The 23,431-nt window shown below is 41.6% G+C and overlaps 1 protein-coding gene across 3 annotated transcripts; it reads right to left on the reverse strand.

Moving 5' to 3' along the window:
• Positions 1–2,500: 2,500 nt before the first annotated feature.
• Positions 2,501–14,714, reverse strand: LOC122183388 (AKT interacting protein). Of its 3 annotated transcripts, none has more exons than XM_042877283.1 (10): positions 14,580–14,714; positions 10,739–10,852; positions 9,369–9,574; positions 7,466–7,530; positions 7,283–7,383; positions 5,911–5,999; positions 5,740–5,838; positions 5,416–5,523; positions 4,995–5,055; positions 2,501–3,441 (listed from the first exon to the last, which is right to left on the reverse strand). In XM_042877283.1, the coding sequence occupies exons 2-10, from the start codon at positions 10,778–10,780 to the stop codon at positions 3,331–3,333; spliced, it is 882 nt and encodes a 293-aa protein (XP_042733217.1). In that variant the 5' UTR covers positions 10,781–10,852; positions 14,580–14,714; the 3' UTR covers positions 2,501–3,330. The 3 variants fall into 3 exon arrangements, with proteins under 3 accessions (XP_042733217.1, XP_042733218.1, XP_042733216.1); XM_042877284.1 differs by lacking the exon at positions 14,580–14,714 and adding an exon at positions 13,532–13,609 and having other exon boundaries at positions 2,501–3,438; XM_042877282.1 differs by lacking the exon at positions 14,580–14,714 and adding an exon at positions 13,532–13,609.
• Between the last annotated feature and the right edge of the window lie 8,717 nt (positions 14,715–23,431).

The following is a 23,431-nucleotide window of genomic DNA, read 5'->3' on the forward strand; positions in this document are numbered from 1 at the left end:
AGAAATAAATTCAGCATTCTTTAAATATATACAATTATTTTCTCGTAAGTAAACTGCTATTAACATGGGCTTCACTAAGAAATCCAGACTGCCCTCAAAGAAACAAAACTTACTCAAATAACCATTATTTCAGCTCCTTTCTTGTTATTGCCTTTCCTTTAATTGTGGTCTTTTCTAAACCCCAGCAACAATCAGACAAACAATTGTAACCACATCTCTGAATTGATGGGAGATGGTTACAGCTGTTCCGTATGGCCATCAATTTCCTGCATGCATTCCCTGTCCAACCCCACGGTAGCTTGGTGTTCATACACCATCAGAATTAAGCTTTCCCTGCTGAAATGACAGAGCATCCCACAATTAGAAGGGATTGAATTTCCAAGCAAGGCCTTCAGTTAAGCAGCTTAGGAAATCTGTACCCAAATAACGATCAAGGTAACTAAAAAGGAACACTGCAGTTCCGTGCTCTGCTTCTGGCTCCCTGCCTCACTGCTCCATTGCATTCAGTCCAAATTCTAGGCCCATTTTTTGTTCCACAGGAGTCCCTGCTTCACTAAATATCACAAATACTGAATGTGAAGCATGCGACTTTCAGCCTCCCCAAGAAAAGAGAACTAAGAGCAGCAGGAGAATGAACATTCACAGTATTTGAGTAGCTACACCACAGGCCGGTACAGTAGAAACCTTCACAGAAACCTTTTCTTGAAACAAAACCATCACTTAGCACATAATACAGCTCACCTTTCAGATCAGTTACTCCACTCCTGGCTTCCAGTGGAAGTTCCCAAAGGTCTTCTGGTGGTTCCAACATGCCTGGTGCTCCCCTGCCCCTTCAGACACAGGCCAGCAGGGCTACTGGAGGAGAAGTCTTAACCGTGGTGAGTGACACCAGGATGTCTTTTCCTTCTGTACCAAGTTAGAAGGAGTTTAGCTCTTCCTTTCTCAAGTCCAGCGCTGCTTTAAACTCCTCTTCAAGTACACAGTACTCCATTCTAGAGACTACCCTAGCAGAGAAGCTGCAGGACAGCAGTTGTGCTTCACTGCCTGAACTGATTTGTTAGAAAGGGGCACACGCATACTTGTTACAAGGTGAAAATGTGTGAAAATGAACAAACACATCTTTAGTACTATCAGGCATTTTCTCCCTGTAATGCAAATAACAACAGCTAGAGAAGTTCTCCCCACCCAGCACGAAAATCAGCTGCACTGCAATTAAAGAGACAGGTTATACAGCAACGAAACATTTTCCAAGCATTAAGCCAGTTGTCCATCAGTTCAACCCCCATCCCAGAAATAATCCCCGATTTAAACTGCAGCTGCTGTGAGCACTGTGCCCCACACACGGGCTGAGAGAACACCTGTGTCTGCACACTGAAGTGCTGGAAAGGCACTAGGTGGACACGAGCTACCTCTTACTCCCTAACAATACAAACTACAAAGCACAGCAGTAATTAAGAGATACTAAGATACCTAAAAGCACTGGACAAATCAAGACCAGAGAAAAGCTGAGCTCTTGCTCAGTGAAGATCCCGGGGAGCAGCGACCACAGCCATGTTGAGGTGACCCAGGAGCTGCACAGGGGACACCACAGCTGCCACCAGCACACACAGCCAGTGCTGCAGTTGGGGCAGGTGCTCAGCCTCCCAGACACAGGATTTTCAGTACAGCTGAAACATCACTATCAATACAGTTCCCGATAAAAAACCCACCATGCATTTGCAGCCATTAAGGATATTTAAGGCAGCTGTACTGATTTACATGACCAGAGTCCTCTTCACCACAACAGGAATTCCAGAAGTACAAGAGACATCCCAGCCAGCCCCAGGAAACCACTGCATCTCCAAGGCAGAACCTTCAAAAGCCTCAAAGCAACACACATTAAGACTTTTGTGCCTTAATTCGTACATCCTTAAGTGCTGTGCAGAAACCACACACATCACCCTTTGGCACTATTAAATTAATCACTTGGGATATGATAGTATTTCACCTGTGCAGTCATTATACGTTTCCTTAAAAGCTAAGAATCTGTTCTCTAAGATAGAAAGGTTGTTCTAGGACACGCAGATTTAGTTTCTGTAATACAAAAGCTACAAACAAACCCAAAAACTTATACCATGACTACATACAAAGTCACCAGACCTTGTTTCTGGTCAGCAGGGTTTGCATTAATACCAAACATATGGATATGAGCATGACTTAAAGAAAAAAGGCCCAACAGTGACAGGCTAGCACCACAAGTTCTGGATTTTAGAGAAATCCCGCTTTGCAGCAATAAGAGCTTATGCTGGATTAGGATATCAGGAGGACTCTCATGCAAAGTAGAAAACTTTGCCCTGAACTCACACCAGCTTCAGAAAGCTTCTCCTAGATGTGGAACAAAACCATTCAACCAGTCTCTTCAGCACACAACAGGACACCTACAAACACTTCTGTTGCCAGGCACTTCCAGCCCAGTTCCAGGCTTTACTAGGTGTCTAAAACACAAACAGTTGGACAGATGCAAAGTGATGATTCCATTTTATTTTCTTAAGATGTCACCAGTAACACACATTAGTCAAGCTATTCTATTTAATCCCTACAGCGTAGACACCTAGGGAATCTAAAATCCTCTACGATTTTATTAGCTCAAGAGACCACCATTAAAACCTTTGATTTTAGTGTTTATGTAATAAAAGTCTATTAAGCCTGACATTCTTCTTCGACCCTGTCAGACTAATGTGTGCTTTAGTGACAGCATCCATTTACAAATCAATAGTACGTCATCCACTGAGGATCATCCTCAGCTTTATCTCTGGAAAGTGCTAAATGGAGTCACTGAACCATCTATTTACAATTTCAAATCCTATCATATTTACAATAGAAACCAAAGTATTTAAAACCATTAAATATATTGTTTAACTCTGCTATATTAGTTTACATGAACACAGCTTACCTCTGGCATTCTGGCATCATATTTCCTGCTAGTGTTTCTGCCAGCCATTTTAAATTTAGGAAAAAAAAAAAAAAAAGCCATTTCCTGGAGGGAAAAAATAAAAGCTTAAAAGCAACCCTAAACCTCCAGGCATGTCAGAGCCCTGAGGAATTACCCACTCTAGACAGTCTTCAGATTGAAGTACTGCAGTGTTCAGAGATACTTCCAAACTCCAGGCAAGCCTTTAAAACCTAACGCATATGGGTAAAAAGCTGACACTGAGTAATCCAAGCAAGTTTACTGGAGTCACTGCTGCAGTTCAGTTCTTACTAATCCGTAAACTGCTGCTTTGCTGTTTCTCCCTCCGTTACATTCCCTCCACCCATAGAAAGTGTTCTGTGCACCACAGTCCAGAAGAGCTAGGTAGGCATTGTCTTCTCCTCTTTGCTGAAAGGCTGAACTGAGCCAGGCTTTACCCATGACAGGCCAGAAACATGCATGCTTTTGCAGTGCTGATCTTCTGGTTTCTTCTAGGTAGAAGAAAATTGAAGTCAGAATTATTAGAAACCCTCTTGCATACCTTCCCACACATTTTCAGATTGACAATTACGAGCAGAAACGAGGTCAGTATCATCTTCTCTCCTCAAAGAGAAACAGCTACTACTTTAATTTCTGTGAGTACGCACAGCATGTGTAGATCTACACTGAAACTACAGGAGAGTTTTAATGACTTAGTTCATGTACGGTCACCCAATTAAACTATAAAGATTAAACAGATAGTCCTTGGATACAGCATTCTGTTTGGAGAACGAGGCACAGCAGCACTGCACTGCTGTTTGCCAAATGTCACAGTTGTACAGAAAGAAGAGTCAATCCAAATCAAAGCACTTATGTCATTCACTTGCTGTTAACAGCTCCAGCACAGCCAGCTGTTTCTCAGCACACAGAAATTACGTGGGTAATAAACAGGGTTGCAGCAGAAGGAAAAGAAGACAGGACTGGGGAACTTATTTTTACAGGGAGGGCAAACAACTGCACTGGCATTTTGGAACAAGTCTCCTAAGGCACAGAAGCCTGAGCACTCTTGCTGTCATCAAACAACTCCAGCAAATAAAGCACCACATATGCAGTTTGAAATGACAACACTGACAGTGCATTTTTTTTTGCCAGTTCAACACAGATACCAGCCACCATCTCAGAATCCTGAGATGCTGCAAGTTGGTTCACTTGTCATGCTGCTCAATGCAGACTCAGAATTGCTGTGTGTCCATTCCTGCCAGGTACTAGGAATCATTTAAAATATAAAAATAATAAACTGAACGAGAGGGAAAGTGTGTTTTCAGATATTTAAAAAGACTTAAACTCTTCAGAATGAAGGCTCATCTCTTTTGAATCTCTCCAAGAGAGAGAAGAAAGCCTCTTCCAGTTTTTGTATGCATTGCTTAGCTCAAAAGCCAGTAGAAAGCTATCTTCACTCCTTCACATTTCTAGAGCAGGTAAAGGCACACTCAGCATCACTGCACTTTGACTGTGCAAATACTGAAGGTATTGCTCTGTTGAAAACTGTACGAACAAACACACTCTTGCTGTATCCGAGTGCTCTGAGGCAGAAGTAACAGTGCCCAAAAGGTTTTCAAATTACAAGAAAGCCCTGAAGTTTTGATTCAGTCATTAAATATCTTTCACAAGAACAGAAGAAGAAAGTTGGAGGTTGTGAGGTTATGCAGCAGTACCAACCATGACAGGACAAGCTAAAAAAAACAGCTAGCAAATCTCTCCTTTCTTTTTCCTTTCCAACTCTAAATAAAAAAAAAAAAATCTGCCAAATTTACTAACAATTGTACTCAGCCTAACAAAGCATTCTACCCCGCTGAATGATTAATTGCTTAACACAGTGAAGTTAGAACAGCCACACAGCCACTTAGTTAGGACATTAATTCAGTTTCAGCACATCTCCAGATCCAGAAGAGAAGCAGAATAAAGTCTGCCTGGTACATGCTCCTCACAAAGAGACTCAGAGCATTTCCTTCCTTTATCAGGCAATAAATCTTTTCTATAGGGAAAATCTGGACTTCATTCATACCTTCTGAGTCAACATCTTCTCTCTAGCTTCATCATGTATTGCTGGATTCCAAGGAGAAAAACTGTGGAGAAAATACAGTTCTATAACTCCACATTTTTGCAAGCACACTGAGAGAAGTAAGACAGGAAAAAAAAGCACTTTTACTTGGTTTAGTTTGCTTAACTTCAAGTCAATTACAAATCTGGAGTTTTTGTAAGAAGAACTTACTGCACATTGACATGGACCTCTTCCAACAGAAAAACACAGTGTTGGATAATCTTAGATTTACTTAGTATTTTATTCAAGGTACTCTTACATGGTACTCTTACAAAAGAACAGGTCATCCAACTGGAATGTATTGGAAGGGAAAGGCTTCAAATAAAAAACAATACCAGAACTTGTTGTCAAAGCACGGAGATGTCGATTCGCCCGCGGTACTCACACGATTGCATAGGGATCCTCTATTTTGGGCTGATCAAATAAGTGACTGCTGCATAGTTTGACACTGTCTACCACCTTACTTTTGAACAGTTGAATATCTTTTTCATACCTACAACAGAGAAATAAGCAGTGTCAAGTACCTGCAAAAGGAGGTACAGGTTTGCCCTGGAAGCACAGACAGACCGGGCAAAGCCTCAGCAATGGTTTGTAGCACAAGGAGCCACAGACATGGAGCTCATAAACAATTATACAGATCTCTTGATTCTGTACTTCTATGCCAAAGTCTCTTAAGAAATCACATCTTAAACACCTGGAAGATACTTACAGCACTGCAGCCTCGGGGTTCAGAGGACTGCTTGTATCAATCTTGTAAAAGACTCTGCGAGCATACATGAGCACTTGCCATATGTGATTATGATTTCGCCTAAAAAAGAACAAAATGAGGTGAAAAAAGGAAAGAACCTTCCAAACTGCATGTCGATATGTTGCCACTAACCTCCATTTTGCAAATGCTCGTTTCACGTCCAGCTCCCCAGACAAGGGATCCACCAGTGGATGGAAGACGGGCAGATCAAAAACCAGGCGCTGCGTTGGAAACAAGAAAACCCCAACGTTAAAGCAGTGGGTGAGGGGGCTTCAGGTCTTTTGTGTTTCATTGGTGAGTGAGATGTTGCTTCCAAATATCAATTAATTCCCACTATACAACAACAAAGCAACTGTGAAACTGTAACCCAGCACACCCAGGTTATATGCAGGGCCCTGTCCTCTCTGACATTCTTAGCACTGAATCAGGAGACTAATCCAGCTAACAGCACGAATACCAGTGCCAGCACAGGTAACAACATCAGATAAGATCAGATTAAGCCAGGAAAAAAAAAGAAAAAAACACAAAAAACCTTCAGCTGAAAGTTCTTTACATTCTTGAGCTACAATCTGTAATTTCCTTTATCCTACACATTTTCTAAGGGCCTTCAGCTCTGTAGTTTGTTTCTTCTTGCATTTGTGCATTCCTCTAAAAATAACAATAGTTAAATTACTTTCAACAGGAAGGCTTATAAAGTCCCATGCTAGCACAAGAATGATGGATATGTCAGAGACATTTAAGACTGGTCTTTGAAATAAACTGTTTTATACTAATTCTGTCCCTGTAAAGCTTTACACAAAGCTAGGTGCCAAACAGGGAGCTTCCTGACACAGCAGCTCAATCTCAGCTACAGCAGCTACATATGCCCACCCCCAACCTTCCTCTTAAATAAATCTGGCCAAGATGACCGGATGCTCTGCTCCGGAGAGAGTCACACTGCCACAAATGGCAGGAAAGGAAAGTAGTAACTTGGAAACCTTTCCCTAAAAGGAAAAAGAAAAAGCAAAGATAAAAGGTAACACCATACAACCCATCTCCATTTCGTGCTACTTCATCAGCTTTCTCCTCAAACTCTATTAGTGCTTTGTTTCAATGTATTTAGAAAAGATACAGGCAAGAAATCCTGCAGTACAACACTGGGTATAGTGCAAGCATCTGGATTTCACATTCCATCACAGGCTGCTCAGGATTTGGATACATAAATGCTTAAACTTGAACTTCTTTGGCAAGAAAGCAACAACTCCAGAGTTGAGGTAAAGAACTGCTCGACTGCTTAATGCTCCAATGTATCAAACTCTGCACCAGCCTCAGTAATAAAAGCAGCAAGCTCCCTCCATTGATGATAGGAGATACGTACAGGATGCATCACAAACATGCCCAGCAAACTAAACAAAACCAGTTCAAAGAAGTGAGAAGCCAGCTGTTACACTGGCTGTAACAAAGAGCCAAACTTGAAGCAGCAGAGCAGAAGAAAAACCCAAGACACACAACCAGAGCCACTTACCGGGCAGTCTCCATCAGGGTAATTGTCAGGAATATAGACTGTAAATTTGAACACACCATCCTGGTACAGCCCGTGTCTTATGAATATCACTCCAAACCACACTGCAAGTGAGAAAGTTTTCTTGAGCAGGAGAATTTCAGAACATGAAATTATTCAAGTTTTCAAAGTTAAATTTAAACTTACTCAGTGCTGATCTGTAAGATGGCTGCACGTAGACACCTGGCAGCTTCTGCTTCACGACCAACGTACTGCAATTAGAATCAGCATTTAGGAGAGCTCCACAGCCACACTACTCCTATAGCAAGGTGACAGTAGTAAGGCCAGAATGTACTGCCAGTAGCCATACAGGAGGCTGTCCATGAACTTACACTCTGCTTTTCCTAGCTCTCCACTCTCCTACAAGGAGGAAACATCATTTCTCCTGAGAAAACTGTCAGCAGAAAAGTAGACATAAGTTCTTTCTCCAAAAGATGCACATAATGCCTTTATACTTCTCTGCTGAATTCCCAGTTTCCAAGTAAAGATGGAAAGAAGAGATGCAATTAAGAGATTCTGAATGCAGTTTTAGACTTGCAGTTAATTCCAAACTTTTATCATAGCTTTAAGTCAAAATTCTGAACAAGTACCTTCTCAGTTTAAGATAAGACTATGCTGCATGACAAACAAGAATCATGCTGGCGCAGAACAAAACCAATTAACAGAGAATAAAAAGGACAGGTGGAAAACAGAGCATGGAGGAAATCTACATCAAGCATTTTGTGCATCTCATTGCCAGGATGGACCAACACATTTTCCCATGCTAGCATTTATTTGCTGTTTCATTTTTGTGCTGATGATCAAATCACAACCGTCAGTCACCAGAGAGCAGTGAATTACATAAAGAGTTTCTGTTTCTTCCTTAACCTTTTAGGAAACTCCACTTCATAACCAGCACTCCTCCTGCAGAGCTAAAATGTGCTACTTCCAAATTCACAAACACAAGAATTCCCAGGAAGTTTAACCAGCTATAGTTGTAAGGCATGCAGATTCTACTGAAAACTATACATCATGAACTGAAATATTCATTTCATAGGCTTCCCAGTTAGTTGCTGTACAGGCCAATTAAACTGAATTCAGCGTGGTTGCATTAATAAACAATTTAAAAAAAAAAAAAAAAAAAGCAGTAAGACATTTCTCTGCTAACAACTTTCATACTATACATGGATCTGTCCAGCCACAGGAACACCAATGCATTGTGGCACGCTGCAGAAGAAAACCATCTTTTTTGAATTAAAAAGTCAGCCTGAACAAGAAGATTCAATGTTTTGACTACTCACTTTCAATGCAAGGGTTAAATGCAAGAACTGAAAGTTAGCATTGCATCAGGACTCAAGGGATTTCATTCCAGCAGGCACTGAATACTTGAGAATCCAGTACATCTATTGCAGAGGAAGTCTTTCCAGCTTCATAGCAGAAAACAGCTTCAGTAACTTCATAAAACTAAAAAGCTTTGCACACGTATAGGTTTGTATGATCCACACTCTGCAAAGCACTAGACTGGATCAAAGCAACTGACCCAACAAAGGCACTTTAAACTGCAGTAACTCCTCCCTCTTATGATTCATTTTAAATATCACAGAGACAGGAAAGGATTGTCTCCCTAATACCCACTTAGCAAGCTGTATCATCAGGAAGCACTCAAGTGTTCCACATTTGAACTCCACTATCTGGTACCATACAATCATAACCAACTTCCTACTAGACACCTGTTTGCTTCTAATTTAATAATGGTTCTAAGAAGTAGCTATTTCTGAAAAAAAAAACCAAGCTCTTATAACTGGTCCAAAGGCACAAACATAAAATATATTTACTTAGAATGAGAAATAAGAATTCAGAAAATCACATCTAAACACATCCCATCTTCTCCTCAGCAATCTCTAGAGTGAGGTTGCTGCTCAAGAAAAACAATTTGATAGAACAGAGACGTTTACTGTGTTGTTCAGGGCAGAGACACCAGGCAGAAGCAGATCCCTGCACGTTGCTTTTTTCCCCCGCTCAAGCATAAGTTCAGTAACCCAAGAGAAGCTTTTTAAGTGTGAAAACTTACAACTCTGCAAGGAGGGAATACTCCAAATAAAAAGGCCCATAAGAAGCATGTGTTCCATTTGTTGACTGGGACGACATGGCAGGAGAGGCAGGCTTGGTAACTGGCACAGCATTTTTTGGAACAGAAGGCAACTGTTTCTTCACAGAAGCTCTTGGAGGACTGCTTCTCAGTTCCCCACTCAAAGTTTTCTCATCAGCTTCAGGTCTCTGTTAGATTTAAAATAAAACCATGACATAAGAGGTTGAAATGAAAAATATTTAACATAAGAACGTGTTTTAACATAGGCTTAAATCCTACTGCACTACTTACAAGTGTGGCCAACAAAATTTATGTTGGGTTGTTTTGGTTTTTTACTTTTTTTTTGGGGGGGGGGGATGGCATTGAGGTGTGTGCATCTTTAATAGCTTTTGTTTTAACCCTAGCCTACAAGCACAAAAGTAACCAATGGTGGATAGGAAATTTGCAGGTTAGGACTGTATTTTTTTAAGAAACTTGAAGCAGGTAATATAAACCGTCAGCTCAGAAGTCAGACTATTGCCAGCACGCAATGTATCAAGGTAAATCACTTCTCCACTGACAACCATCCTCCCATTCTAGACTTAACAAGTCTCTGAAAAGTAACATAGTAAAGCTGAGATGGGAACTTTCTACAGAAAGCTTCCAATATCTCACTTCCTGTCTATGCTAGGACAAACAGCCCCCTGCACACTGAGCACACAGCCCACTCCCACTGCGGGAGAGTCGCTGTTTGACACCGACACCAAGACCAGTTCAAATGGTTTTGTTGTAATGACCTTTCCAAGCCCACTAACAAGAAACCTTGTACTTCATTTGTCACCCTACACAACACTGCATTACACACAGATCTCAAAATCTTTCCACAAGTTGCCCAGACAAACCTGCAGGTTACAGAGTTGGGACTGGGCAGTGGTGATTTACAGTATGGCACTGTGAAGGGCTTCAGACCTGCACTGGTAGCAGTACTCTGGTCACAAGCACCATCAATGAAGTCATATATAGCACTGAAAATTCTGAGAAGGGACTAACCCTACAACAATCATGCCTTTAGATTCAATAAAATGTAGAAACTAACAATGTTATCCATGCAGCTTTGCCAACACTTCACTGCATACACAACATCCAGCTGAGGTTTATAGGAGATGGTTCTTACGACACTTGTTTATTAAGTCTTTCAACTATTTGAACAAGCTTATCTTCCATTCTTGAAAATACTTCAGATAACCCATTACAGCCAATTCTGAAGTAGAGTTCCTCCACATGCACATTCCAATTAATGCAGCTGACCCTTTGATGAACACGACCCAGCCCTCCCGATGCCAAATTGCAGTGGCTATTCACTACATCTCTACCTTGCGCCCAGAAGCTGCAGACATGCTCCAGAAAGGGTTCATAACGAGTATTTCAAATCAAAGTCCACAACTGTTCAATATCTTCTGTTTCTTCACACTTCTCTGGTTTATAGCCTGAAAATACATAGAATGAGTATGCATCCTCACAGATAAGCAGGACTCAATATATCAGATAAAATTCCATAACCAGCTTTATATTCCTGTAAGAAATGAGAACTCGTAGTTAAGAATAACAGCTAAAACTGCCAAACCTCTACTATTTATTAGACTTCAGTACAATATACGGCTGCCTACAAAATATTCTTGCACTTAATCTCCTGCATTCTATTAAAAAGATGAGAAAGATTCTGCAAACTGATCTTCATCTTGCCAAGCAGAGAAAAGACCATCTATTGGCTGAGCTCCGTCAATGAACATCTTCTGTGAGTACCATACTAAAAGTTACCACTTCATATTCATACCCAGCATCAGACAGTACTACAAGGCTTACTCTTGCACTCTTGTTAAGTGCTGTGCCTTGCATGCACTCCAGACTTGGTGTGTTTCCGAAGCACTCCAGTTCAAAATAATCTCTGCCATCCCCAGTGAAAGGGATGATCCTCCCATTGAGTTTGCATCACAAAGATGTCATTTTGCTTTCAACTATGCTGGAACCCCGCCAGGAAGAGACAAAGCCACAGAACACGAATGATTTTCTGTAGCTATTTAATGGGTTCATTAGGAGCACTAAGGCTTAGCACCCATTAGATCAGCAATTCAATAACAAAGACTTCAGCAGTATTCAGAGCTCCAGCGTTTTATCTACTGTCTAAATAACTCACACTGCTCCTCCTCACGTAAAGACCTTCAGCAGCATTTCTGTTCATTTGTCTTAAAAAAGTCTTGTTATCGATAGCACAAGAACTCTCTCATCTCTACAACCTCATGTCTGGCACTGTCCCCCTTTCCTCCATTCCTCCCCCCCTCCCGTCCTCCCAGCCTCCAACATTCCACCCCTCCCCCCACCCTTTGGTGGTTACATTAAGTTTTCTGACAATTCACTTTGCTCAATTTCTTTAATAGGAAATCGTACAAAACTGGCCAAGGCAGTTCAGAGAAATGTGGCAAACTGAGAGAAAATAGCACAGGTCCTACTGTGGTCAACACTACCGTTTATTTCCTACTGTAAACAAGCTGCCACCTGTTCACACATTGCTTTGACTAGTTCCTAGAGAAAACGATAAGACAAGGAACAGAACTCTTCCCAAATAGGCAGTAAACGCTTATCTTGTTAAAAGAAAAAAAAAAAAAAAAAAAAAAGCCAGAGTATTTACCCAGCAGGAATGGTTTAAAAGAAACCCTGATCTCAAACTGTCTAACAGCCATCCAGTCTATAGAATGGACCAGCATTAAAAAAAAAAACCAACAACGCAAACACGAGCACCCTTCAGAAAAGTGATGCAAACTAATTCATTCTCCCAGCCCGAGATCATCTCAGGCAAACATTCCAGCACACAGCCCCTCCAGATATTTTTCCTTCTCGGCAGCCAGAGTCCCATCAGCCGAGGCAGCGCCAACAGCCGGCAGGGCAGCGCCGGGGCATGCTGTGGGACAGCAGAAACAGCCCATCTGTTCCTGCCTTTCCCATCTCCTATCTACAAAGCAGAGCCCTGCCGGAGGGATCCCATGCCAAGGGCTCTTCCTCTTATGTGAAACCTGGCCAGGCTCAAATAGCAAGATGCTCGCCTAGAAAAACACAAGGCATTTCCTCAGGGAATTTTAGGGTAACCAGAGAACGAAGGAACTGACATACGAAGAGCATCTGAGCGCTATGGCTCTGACAAGAGAAAACTTCAGGAAGCTGAGGTGCAGACTTGGAAATGATTAGCTGGACCCCAGGGTGCTTACTTGATAAGTTTGAGATGAAACATTTCCTGGTTGTTGGGTTTTTTTTTGAAAACATAGGTAATATAAATTGCACTACCACAGAATAAGAGATAGGAGACACAGGAGCTGAAGAGGACAGAAAATGAGGTAGGAATGCACAGAACAGCCCAGCCTGTCAGCGGGAAGGGAGCTGCTCCACGAGCCGATCGCTGCTGCGGAGCTCAGCTGCCGGCTCCAGCTCAGAAGGCGGCTGTGCAGCTCAGCACACTTCCAGCTCAGCTGAAAAGCTCGTCGTCTCAGAGACGCCTATTTACAAGCTATTAAGAACCGGTTTCGTCACCAAGCGAAGCATATTTTAGCCCTCATTAAACGACAGGAAAGCTTCTAGACGTTATTCTGCACCGAGATCTCACGAGGCACTCTCCTTAACCTATCCGGCCGCCCCTAGCCTCACCTGCGACAGCGTTACATTCGATGGAGAACCGACGACCCCGGAAGAAGCAGCAACAGCAGGCGGGGCTCCCGCACAGTTCAGTCGGCCGACCCTGCGGCCACCGCGAGGCTCTACGGCACCGCACCCACACAGCGCTGCCCCTCCTCGCCACCGGGAACCAGGCGGCGCCCCGCATCAACCCTCAGAACTGACAACTCCTCCACAAGCGACTCCTCAGGAGTCACAAAACGCAACATTCGCAGCGCGCACCAACGCGGCCGCCTATGCCGCAGAATCGCTCCCAGCCGTCTCCGCTCAGCCGTGCCGCCCCACAGCACGGGGCTCCGACCCCAGCCCGGCCCAGCCGGCCCCCGGCACCTGCAGTCGTGGCGCCACCTCTCCTCGGCGCGGCCCTTAACGGGCATGCACGTGACTCCAGCCGCGCGCGTGCCACGGCCCGCCCCCCCCGGTGTCCCCCCACGCCGTTCTCTCACCGCGTTTCCCGCTGCACACGCGGCCCAGGCCCCGCCAGCCGCCGTAACCACCGCCGCCGCTTCTCTCCCCCCCGCCGCTGCCCCCATTTAAAGCCCGCCCCCCGGACTCGCACATCCGGGCCCGGCCTTCCCTGCAACCAATCGTTTTTCCGCTAGGGCTCGGCGGGGCGGGGCGGTGAGACAGCGGCTGACCGATCACGGCCGTCGTTCGCGTGGTGATGCGGTGAGGCACGCCTCTCCCCTCTCACGCCGCGCGGCTGGCGGCCGCACAGCCTTGCGTCCCGGTGCTGGGGATTGGCCCGAGGACACGTCAGTCTCCGGGAGGCGGGCCAATGGGACGCACCGACGCACCTGTCACTCCCTCTGCAGGAAGAAAGCACCGGGGCGAGAAATGAGAAAAGCGGCTCTCGCTCATTGGCTGGCTGCTCGCAGAGGGGAGGAGCGCGATTGGCCGGGCCGCGGACAGGGGCGGGGCCCGTGCCGTCTCACAGCAGGGCACACCGCGCTCAGTCCGTCCCTCCGCCCCCTCCTCGGCCGTGTCGCCATTGCGGCCCAGCAGCTCCGTGCTGAGGCTGCTCAGCGATTTCCGGCTCCGCGGCGTTGGGTTCCGGTTGCTGATGTCGTAGCGCTGAGTTACCCCCTGCACGGTCAAGGAAGGAAATCAAAAGCCACGGATTTCCTTAGAATGCAGCAGCAAGCTTGCTGAGCGGCGCTGACAGCTGCAGCGTGACAAAACTGCTTTGTTCTGAAACACAGAGTGCAGCCAGACGGCTGTCCTCGGTGCACTCGGTGCTTCAGCACAGCTTGTTTTTCTCTCTGTCCACCAATTTCCATATCTGGTCACCTGCTCGAGGCTGTCTGGGCATACCTGCGTGTCTTTCACACAGAAAGCTAAATACAGTAAGGAATTTTTATTTAAAATATATATATATAAATAAAGCCTTCAAATTAGCATAGGAGAAGGGCACCGGCCACGATTTTCCACACTACATAATTCATATACCCCAAAATCTCATATCCTCATAAGCTAAAATTGCCAAGCACCTACCTGTGTCCGCTGAGGAAAGAAGGCCACGATGGCCACATCGTTTGAGGGACATTCAACGTAGCCTTTTGGTGTGCAGAGACTCCGGGGAGTTCTGATCGAGTCCGGAGCACAATTTCACCTCGTGGTGGAGCAGTTCTGGGAAATAATCCCAACTGGAAGAGCCACGAGGAAAGTTGTGTATTTAATTAGCTGGAGGGGACGTTCGGCACCACTAGGTGGTGTTCTGAGGCTGCGGTATTCGGGTATGGCGAGGCATGGGGCAGTTGAGTGATGGAAATACTCGACTCTGAAGTAGAGATCAGGGCTGCCAGCCGCGGATAAACACGTATGCTTCACTCTCCCTAACGTGCTCAGAAATTCTACAGGGAGACCGACAAACGAATTTTGAAAAAAATACCCTGAATGTAATTACACAAAATATCACCTTATTTGACAACTATCAGTATTAACACGACAGTTCTTTCCCCACTAAAAATGCAAAGATGAAAGATGGTGTTTTCTCTTTCTCAAAGCCAACAAGTGGAATTACAACCACACTTAAAAACTTGTAGCCCCAAACATTTCTCTTGTACTTACAAGTGCAATTCCTCTGTGATGTGAATACGACAAGAAGCATTATCAACACTATAGAAAAATAGAAATACAAGCAGTCAGGAAGTTAGTGTGGGTTGTCTTGGGTTTTGTTTTGAAAATAGCACACATCTATTTCTTGGTTATTTTAAAATTTCCCCATACTGATCTCTGTTTAATTACTGAGCGGTGAATGTGGAAAGGGCACATCTTCCTGTAAAACAAGAGCCACTGAATGCCTCTGCCCTTCTTTGCTAGGTATATGCCAGACAGGTATTCAGTCTGTGAATGCCTCATGAAAGCTTGTTACCCAAAATACTGGTTCCAACACAGGCCATCAGAGCTGGACAAAAACTGCTGCAGTCTCATGATTCCTTGTAACACATCCTGAGTTTTGGTTCTCCTGAGCTGTTTTGGCACACTGCTCCATCTGGATTTAAAAAGTGTAGCATTTTTCTCAGTTTCAAACGGATTTACTTTAGCACAAGAAAAGCCTGTTAACAAAGCATAACAAAGAAAATATCAAGTTAGTAAAATTTAATTAGAATTTAGGGGCTACTTAGCTTCAAGAGTAAAGGCAACGGAGTTCAGGTAACGAACACTTCTTTAGCTATTACTGTACTTCAAGCACTATTCTTTTCTTCCGAAGGGTTGCCCTACATCTTCAAAGAGAGGAGAGTAATGGTGATCTACACACAAATTCTCAGTTCCCTCAATCAATATTTTTTCACTGCAGAAACGCAGTACCCCAAGCACTACCAAGGCAAAGGGAAGAAGGAATGAAGTCTGAATGCCCGACTGAGGACTTTTGCAGTTGGCAGTTTTAGGCAATTAGGCAGTGTGACTGGCCAACGTACAAAGGAACTGCAGAGTGGCGTAACAGAAATACTTCCTTTACATATCAAATTTGTTAAGAAAATGTTTCTGCCAAAAAGACTAGGCACTGACATTTCCTGGAAGACAAGCATACACTGGAAACTTTATTTTTTAAATATAGTAGTGTCAGTTAAAGGCATTTTTCACTTTTTCCCAACAAGTTTTTTTTTTTTACAATGAAGTTGTTAGAACAGATGTAGCTATGGATGCACCTGCATAAAAATGCCTTTGATAATGTATTTCCCTTGGGGAAGAAATAAGAGGAAACAGTTTTAACTGCGTCATCAAAATCTGTTACTTAGTTTTTAGGGTAGAATTGAAGAATCTCTGTGCTGTCAGCAGCAACAGTGTAAAACTTCAACTGCAAACTCACTATTTTAACAGAGGGTTGGAAATATGAAATATATTTCATATATTTCCCCATGGGAAGCCTTTTATGTTCCTAGACTCACTTCATATAAAAATATCTATACGTATGTAATATTCAGACTCTTTGGTATTTGAATGGCTGTTGATTTGACTGCTGGGGAGACTGGCTGTTCCTGAATAGCATTAGCTATCAATGACTAATTAAAGACCACATCACATTGAAGATAGCATAGCTTGAAGGCTATGTCTGATTGTGGAAATTCTTACCTATGTATATCTATGGATGAATTACAATTCCTCATCTTAGATTTTGAAAGCCATTTTTTTAAACTATTTTTAAAAAGGTGCTAATTAGTTACAGCGGTAGCTGCTATTTCCTTTTGGACAAAGTAATTTTGTTATTGAAATACCTTCCTTATGTGGCATATTTGCATCACAATGATGTGAAACATGCATTCAAGCAGATATGTACGTAAAGTCACACTGAAGAATAACTAACGATTACAGAGTAATCAGATTAAAGAATCCTTTTTGAGAACTCAGTTTTGCAGAGAATAGTCATTAGAGCGCATCTGTATGAGACAACATGGCAAATCAGTGAACACAGTCCATGTAAACAACCTTTGATCAGCAGTTTCCACAATATCATTATGAACTCCAGTTTTTGCTGTAATGGTATGATACGATGAGTGAAAACCCAACCAACTCATAGCTGTGATTTTCCGGCTGAAAATTAATTTGTTGACTGAAAAATACCTACATAATTTCAAAGATAAGACATAATAAAGTAGGACTATTTTTTTTTTCCCTCCACTCACACCTGGAGCGAGATTTTTACACAAAAGTCACTTTCCTCCTTTCATCTTCTTATTACTTTCTGAATAAAGTGACATATTAAGCAGGCATGTAAGTGGTTGGTTATTTTAAAAAGATGCATATTTTAAAAACTTAGCATATGACTGATCAAAGAACTGAATATGAAGAGTAAGCTGAAGAGTGAGCGTGAATATGCAAAGGAAGCTATCATGTTCAATGAGAAACAGCTATGAACAGCTACCCAAAGACCGCACCTATCCCAACTAATACAAGTCCACACTGAGATGGTTTACAGCTTTTTGGTCCAGAACAAATCTGTAAAACTTCACAAGATCCAGTTTTTAGAGAAATAATGCAGAATGCCCTCTACATGCAAGAGAGAATATCCATCACTGACAAGTTCAAGCTCACAGCTCAACTATGAGAATTCAGAATTTTATTCCATCTTTCTCTTCAGGTAGAAAAACATCTCAACCACATGAAGCAGTACTGGGCTGCTTGCTTCAAAGGGAATAAGAAAAGGCAGGATATGAATATGTCACCTAGTAAACCTCCATGCAGAAAGAGATGTGCTTAATTAAACAGCATGCCACTTAGCAGCACCTCATATCCCATGCTCTCAACCCATGCCATAAAATCCTGTCTCTTTAGGGCTCACGCCATCCTTTCATGAGCTTATCTTACCCTCGTCATGCACTCTGCTGTGGAAGCTTGGTCACCTCTGTGTTCAACAAGTAACAGGTTTATGAGAAAGGTTGCTTCTCTTTCCTCCAAATAAAAACTACAGCCAACACTACCTTGCTCAGAGCTTGGAACTGCGGATAAAGAAGTTATCACTTCTCTATTACTTTTTTTTTAACTGCTTTCTGTATTCAAATTTATGGCTTAAACTAAACAGAAATACCATAGAGAGTATACAAAGAAAACAATTACTACATCGAGCACTTTCTAAAGCTGAACTAGGATAATAAACGCTTACATGAAAGGAAGTAAAAGACTTACAGCCAGCCTAACATCTTTCTGCAGACTGCACATCCTGATGTTTGGGTAGAAGTAAATGTGGTTACAGTCATACTTCCACTGGAAACAGGCATGTAGGAACTCTGTTATGTCTTTCATTTCCTCTCACCTTTTTAGCCAACATAAGCCGAGCTGATGAGTGGGGTGAGGAATGCAGATGGATCCCCTGCAACGAGCAAGAGAGAAGCAAGGAGAACACAAGCTCAGATGAGTGGATATCTTAGAAATGCAATTGGATTCTGAATCTGTCTTCAGGTACTGATGAAGATCCTCAGAAAAAAAAATTAAACATCAATAGATGGAAAACCAAATGCCTGCTCGATAGGAAGCAATTTAGAGTCAAATAAGGTTTTTCTTAGCTTCTGCTACAGAATGACCAAGATACAGAAATTTCAGTCTGCTTGCCCAATTCTGACTATTTACAGCCAGCTTTGACCAGTCACAAATTCATGTTTTTAGGGATCCATATTGCAGATCAGTTAAAGGTATTGGCAATATATGGCTAACTCCAAAAGGATTTGAAGATGAGAAGAAAAGGATGATGAAGTTGAGATTCTTCATCTACAAAGAACTTACTTTGGTCAAGAGTTCTCAATGGAATATCTCTACGTCTGTTTTATGTACTTTACTTTTAACTTTTATTTCCATGCCAACTGCAGCCTTTTTTCAGTGGTTAGTTGAAGTTTTTACTTCTCATTTTGTTCTTTTTATTTCCTCGAGGTACTGTGATTTGCATTTCATTCAGTCCTATCTTCTGTTTCTTTGAGAGTTACCAAAATCACTGTGTGAGGAAGATACATTTTTTTTCTCTTTTAAAGGAACAAGTAGAGTCTCTTCAGTTTTGAAGCATGGCTTGGCTGTTTGTGGTTTCCTTTTATTACGTATTTCATTCTAAAAAGCAAGAGTGTGAACTGAGATTAGATTTAAACCAAGTATTTCCAAACATCATGAGAATTCCTCTATCAAATAAAACTTTCAGCTTAATTATCCTTAATAATTTCCACTTTGCAAATCTAAGGTCCCCTAATGCCTTTGGAAAATGAAGATCATGAGAAAGAGACTATGTGAAGATAATTATGTCTCATTTTGCAGAATTTTAAACACCTTCCAGATAGTAAATCTAACGTTAATTAATAGCAGGGTATAATATTAGATTCATCTGTCTCTTACGAAAATCCTGGATAGAATGTCCCCCGATGTAGTATCCTCTATGTTGTTTTATATATTAATTCCAATTTATAGCAAAACAAACTGCTAAAATGTGTCAGGGAGCTAAGAATTAAATAGCAAAACAAAGAGCTACTGTCATAATTGAATTAATTTTCATTATTTCATTACAAAATGTATAATTCCAAATTGATCTTTCCTTTCAGAGCCTCTGAAAGTCCTGTCCACAGTTCTTTTTCAGTCTTTGGTCCAAATTATAAGAAGACTGATTTTCTTTATGAGTATAAACTGATATTAAACCATATACTACCATTAAAGATATTTATTTGAACTCTGTTACAAAACATCAATGGGTCTTGAGTTAAAAATGAAAAAGGATGTTGAATTGGCATCTGACTCTTATTCTGTGCTGAATATTTGGTTAGAAATTATTAGTAAGATGTTTTAACACTAATACATTTTTTAATGACTTTTCCTCTATTTTATTAAAACTTTTCCTCTATTCACTATTTACTTCCTCTGTTTTATTGACTTTTCCTTTATTCACACAAATCGTTAATATGTAGGTATGCATCATTTTCATACAGTTCTGCCTGTGCAATATGGAGGAATTTGTTTGTTAAGCTTTGTATTTTCTGGTGTACATGACCTGGCTTTAGTTTCTCCCACAGTTCAGAATGATTCACAATGATCAGAGGGCTGGAGCACCTGTCCCATGAGGAAAGGTTGAGGGAACTGGGCTTGTTTAGCTTGGAGGAGAGAAGGCTGTGGGGAAACCTCATTGTGGCCTTCCAGTGCTTGAAGGGAGCATATAAGCAGGAGGGGGAATGGCTGTTTATGAGGGTGGATAGTGATAGGACAAGGGGGAATGGTTTTAAACTGAGACAGGGATGTTTAGGTTAGATAATAGTAGGAAGTTTTCACACAGAGGGTGGTGAGGCACTGGAACAGGTTGCCCAAGGAGGCTGTGGATGCCCCATCCCTGGAGGCATTCAAGGCCAGGCTGGATGTGGCTCTGGGCAGCCTGGTCTGCAGGTTGGTGACCCTGCACATAGCAGGGGGTTGGAACTGGATGAGCATTGTGGTCCTTTTCAACCCAGGCCATTCTGTGATTATACGATTTTTTAGGAAACATGCATTAATACTTTTACAAGGTTTGTTTTGTTTGCCCGGCCCCCAACTTATCACCAAGGAAATGATACAAGAACATAACAATAATATTGAGACTATATATAAAAAGAAGAAAGTGAGCCAACATTAAAACAATAGTAACACAGGAGCTACACTTCCACCTGAGAAAACCATTATGCATATAATAGTTAACATCTCTTCCAAACGCTCATCACATTTCATAAAGCCAAATCAGACAGCACGACAAAATAACCTCTTTTAGAATTAAGATCTTCTTAATGTTAGAGATTAGAAAGGATCAACAGCCACGTAAGGACAAGAAAATGAAACTCCTTCTTTCCTCTTAGTGACACTTGTGATTAATCCAAAGGAAAGATTTTATTTCAAAGCAGTCTCAGGGGATTCAAGTTTTCTGTGACTGATTTAAATCAGTCTGATTTAAATCTGATTTAAAACCTAATATTTACTAGCATAAAATATTTTATTCTTTTTCCATTGAATAAAATTGCACAGCATCAATGAGTCCTAGAATTAATTAAGTAGATCTGTATGTTGCAAGCAATGAACAAATAACCAACAATAACCAAGGGAATCAAGCAAAACAAGATTTTTTACAACTGCTAATGCAGGTTAAGATTATGATTGTATGGCACTTCTGCATCCTTGTATTACAGACTCACACAAAAAGGATCAAGTGGAAAGGGTCCTCTCAGGTTCACTGAGCCCAACCTCCTGCTCAGGGCAGGACTGGCTGGAACAGACTGCCAAGGAGCACATCCTGATGGGTTTTGGATATCTCTAAGAAACACTTTCTGGACATCGTGTTCCAGTGCTTGGTCACCCATGTCTACTTTTGGGCTTAAAACACAATATGAAAGGAAAGGTACATCATGGAAGTATAACTACCTAGGAAACTGATGTGTCTTTACCAGTCTCCTTTGATCTTTGATGAACATTCTATTACTCAAAAAAAAAAAAAAAAAAAAAAAAAAAGAGAGAATAGAGAATGAGAGTTAGAATAAATCTGCACTGCTATATATTATGTGGAAAAGGAATATTCAAGATCATTCATGAAGTACAAAAGTACAAACAGCCTACTCAAATAACACTGTTCGGCATCTGGCTGGAATGTGCTTCTGACACCTAAGTTTGTGTTTGAATATCTTCATATTACCCTGTCATAACAACCATGGATACCAATGGCGGGCTGATAACAGACCAGATACAGTTTTCCCTAGGAAATTGAAGTTTCAAGCTGTAGCATACTTGGGTAATACAATTTCAATCCATTCCACAGTGGTATAGATTGACCAAGAGACCTAGTCAAAGGATGATCCCATTCACAGGTATGCTCATTCAAACAAAATGCAAGCTACACACCAAATGCTCTAGCAAAGGCAAGTGGAAACACAGTCCTATATTATATCTAAGGAAATGAATTAAATTAATGAAGCTCAGAATTAGCTGCCCATTACAACTGCCATGCCTCCCTACCTCTCCAAAAGCGAAGATAAAAATACCAAACATGGCTCAGATATCTGATGTCATCACTTGTATCAAAAACAGACGAAGAGCCAAGTACACATAAAAGTCTGGTGAAATGTCCTGTTAATTTTGCCAAAAACTACAGAGAAAGAACTCCACTACAGAGGAAAAGAAAACTGGGAGAAAACACTGAGAGATAAACAACTTTTTTGTCTAGCATAGAAAGCCATAATTAATTTCAAATCAATTTCAAAAAGTAATTATATAAATATTTCAAATATTTCAAAATGAGTTTGAAAGACTCAGAGCTATTTTACTTAGCTTCTGGTAACATTGACTGGGTGAAATGTACTGGCCTAACACAAAGTCTGGAGGTGACTTTATGGTCCTTTTGCGACTTCTCGTTGATAACAGGCTTTTCTGTTTAAATAAGGACTTTCTTTGTTCAGACAGAGAAAGAAATTATCCTCATGTTAACACTACAACAAATCACTACCTCTTTCTGTATCTGAAAACTGTTAGATTGAATTCACACAAATAGAAATGATATTTTCAGGTTCAACTGCCTTAAAATATCAGTACTACTTCTGACATGGCAGCAGAGCTGTGAATAAATATGGCTGTATTCTTTCATAGGCAGTTTCAGTCCGGTGCTTAATTTTCAACATTAAGTACTCACTGTTTGGAATACATCTACAGAGAAAAGTATTTAAGTCTCCTATTTTAAGCCACTGAGACGGAATCATCCCCAAACCATGGGCTCATGATTGTCATCATATGGCAGTTACTGCTATATTAAGTGCACAGTGAAGGAGTGAAGGCTTGTGTTACAGACTCGTAATTTTCACTCCAACCATCCATCACAGCAGAATCTACTGGAAAATGGAGTACAAATCACCCCAAAATTTACAACAGTAAGTTGAGCTGGTTCTGTGCTCTATCATTTCCAGAAGTGGATGCCTTTGTTTTGCACCTCTAGGGCTGCTCATATGCATACATTGCTGCCTTTCTTCTGCTTCTGAAGCACAGTGTCCAGCCAATACAAAAACCATTACGAAGTACGAAAACTGCACATATTTCCACCACAGAACAATAACAAGATCTATACTTTGATTTCCTAGGAAATAAAAATTGTAGCTATGCTTCCTGTCAGCCCATTTCTTTGAACATGTTCTCTTCATAATTTGGGTTTTGAATCTAGTTTAAATGGCAGTTAAAAATTGTATGTGGCAGTACACAATGAAATTTAGCTTGACAGCTTGGACATCAAAACTAAAAATAAATGACTTCACATCCAAATAATAAGTAATAACAATGTTAGCCTGCATAAGAATAGCAGGACTGGATTCAAATACAATATTAATTTTAGGGATATGAGTGACTAGGGAGAGACAGAGGAAAAGAAACAAATCCTTCAT

Source organism: Lagopus leucura, unplaced genomic scaffold (assembly GCF_019238085.1).
Source record: "Lagopus leucura isolate 7727_CA_CO unplaced genomic scaffold, USGS_WTPT01 Super-Scaffold_100017, whole genome shotgun sequence".
NCBI classification, from domain to species: domain Eukaryota; kingdom Metazoa; phylum Chordata; class Aves; order Galliformes; family Phasianidae; genus Lagopus; species Lagopus leucura.

Coding starts and splice junctions, on each gene's coding strand:
- LOC122183388 (XM_042877283.1), bottom strand. CDS start 10,780: ATGAACCCTTTCTGGAGCATGTCTGCAGCTTCTGGGCGCAAG. Junction 7,531..9,368: donor TATTCCCTCCTTGCAGAGTT/GTAAGTTTTCAC, acceptor TTCTAATTGCAG/TACGTTGGTCGTGAAGCAGA. Junction 5,839..5,910: donor CGAGCATTTGCAAAATGGAG/GTTAGTGGCAAC, acceptor GTTCTTTTTTAG/GCGAAATCATAATCACATAT.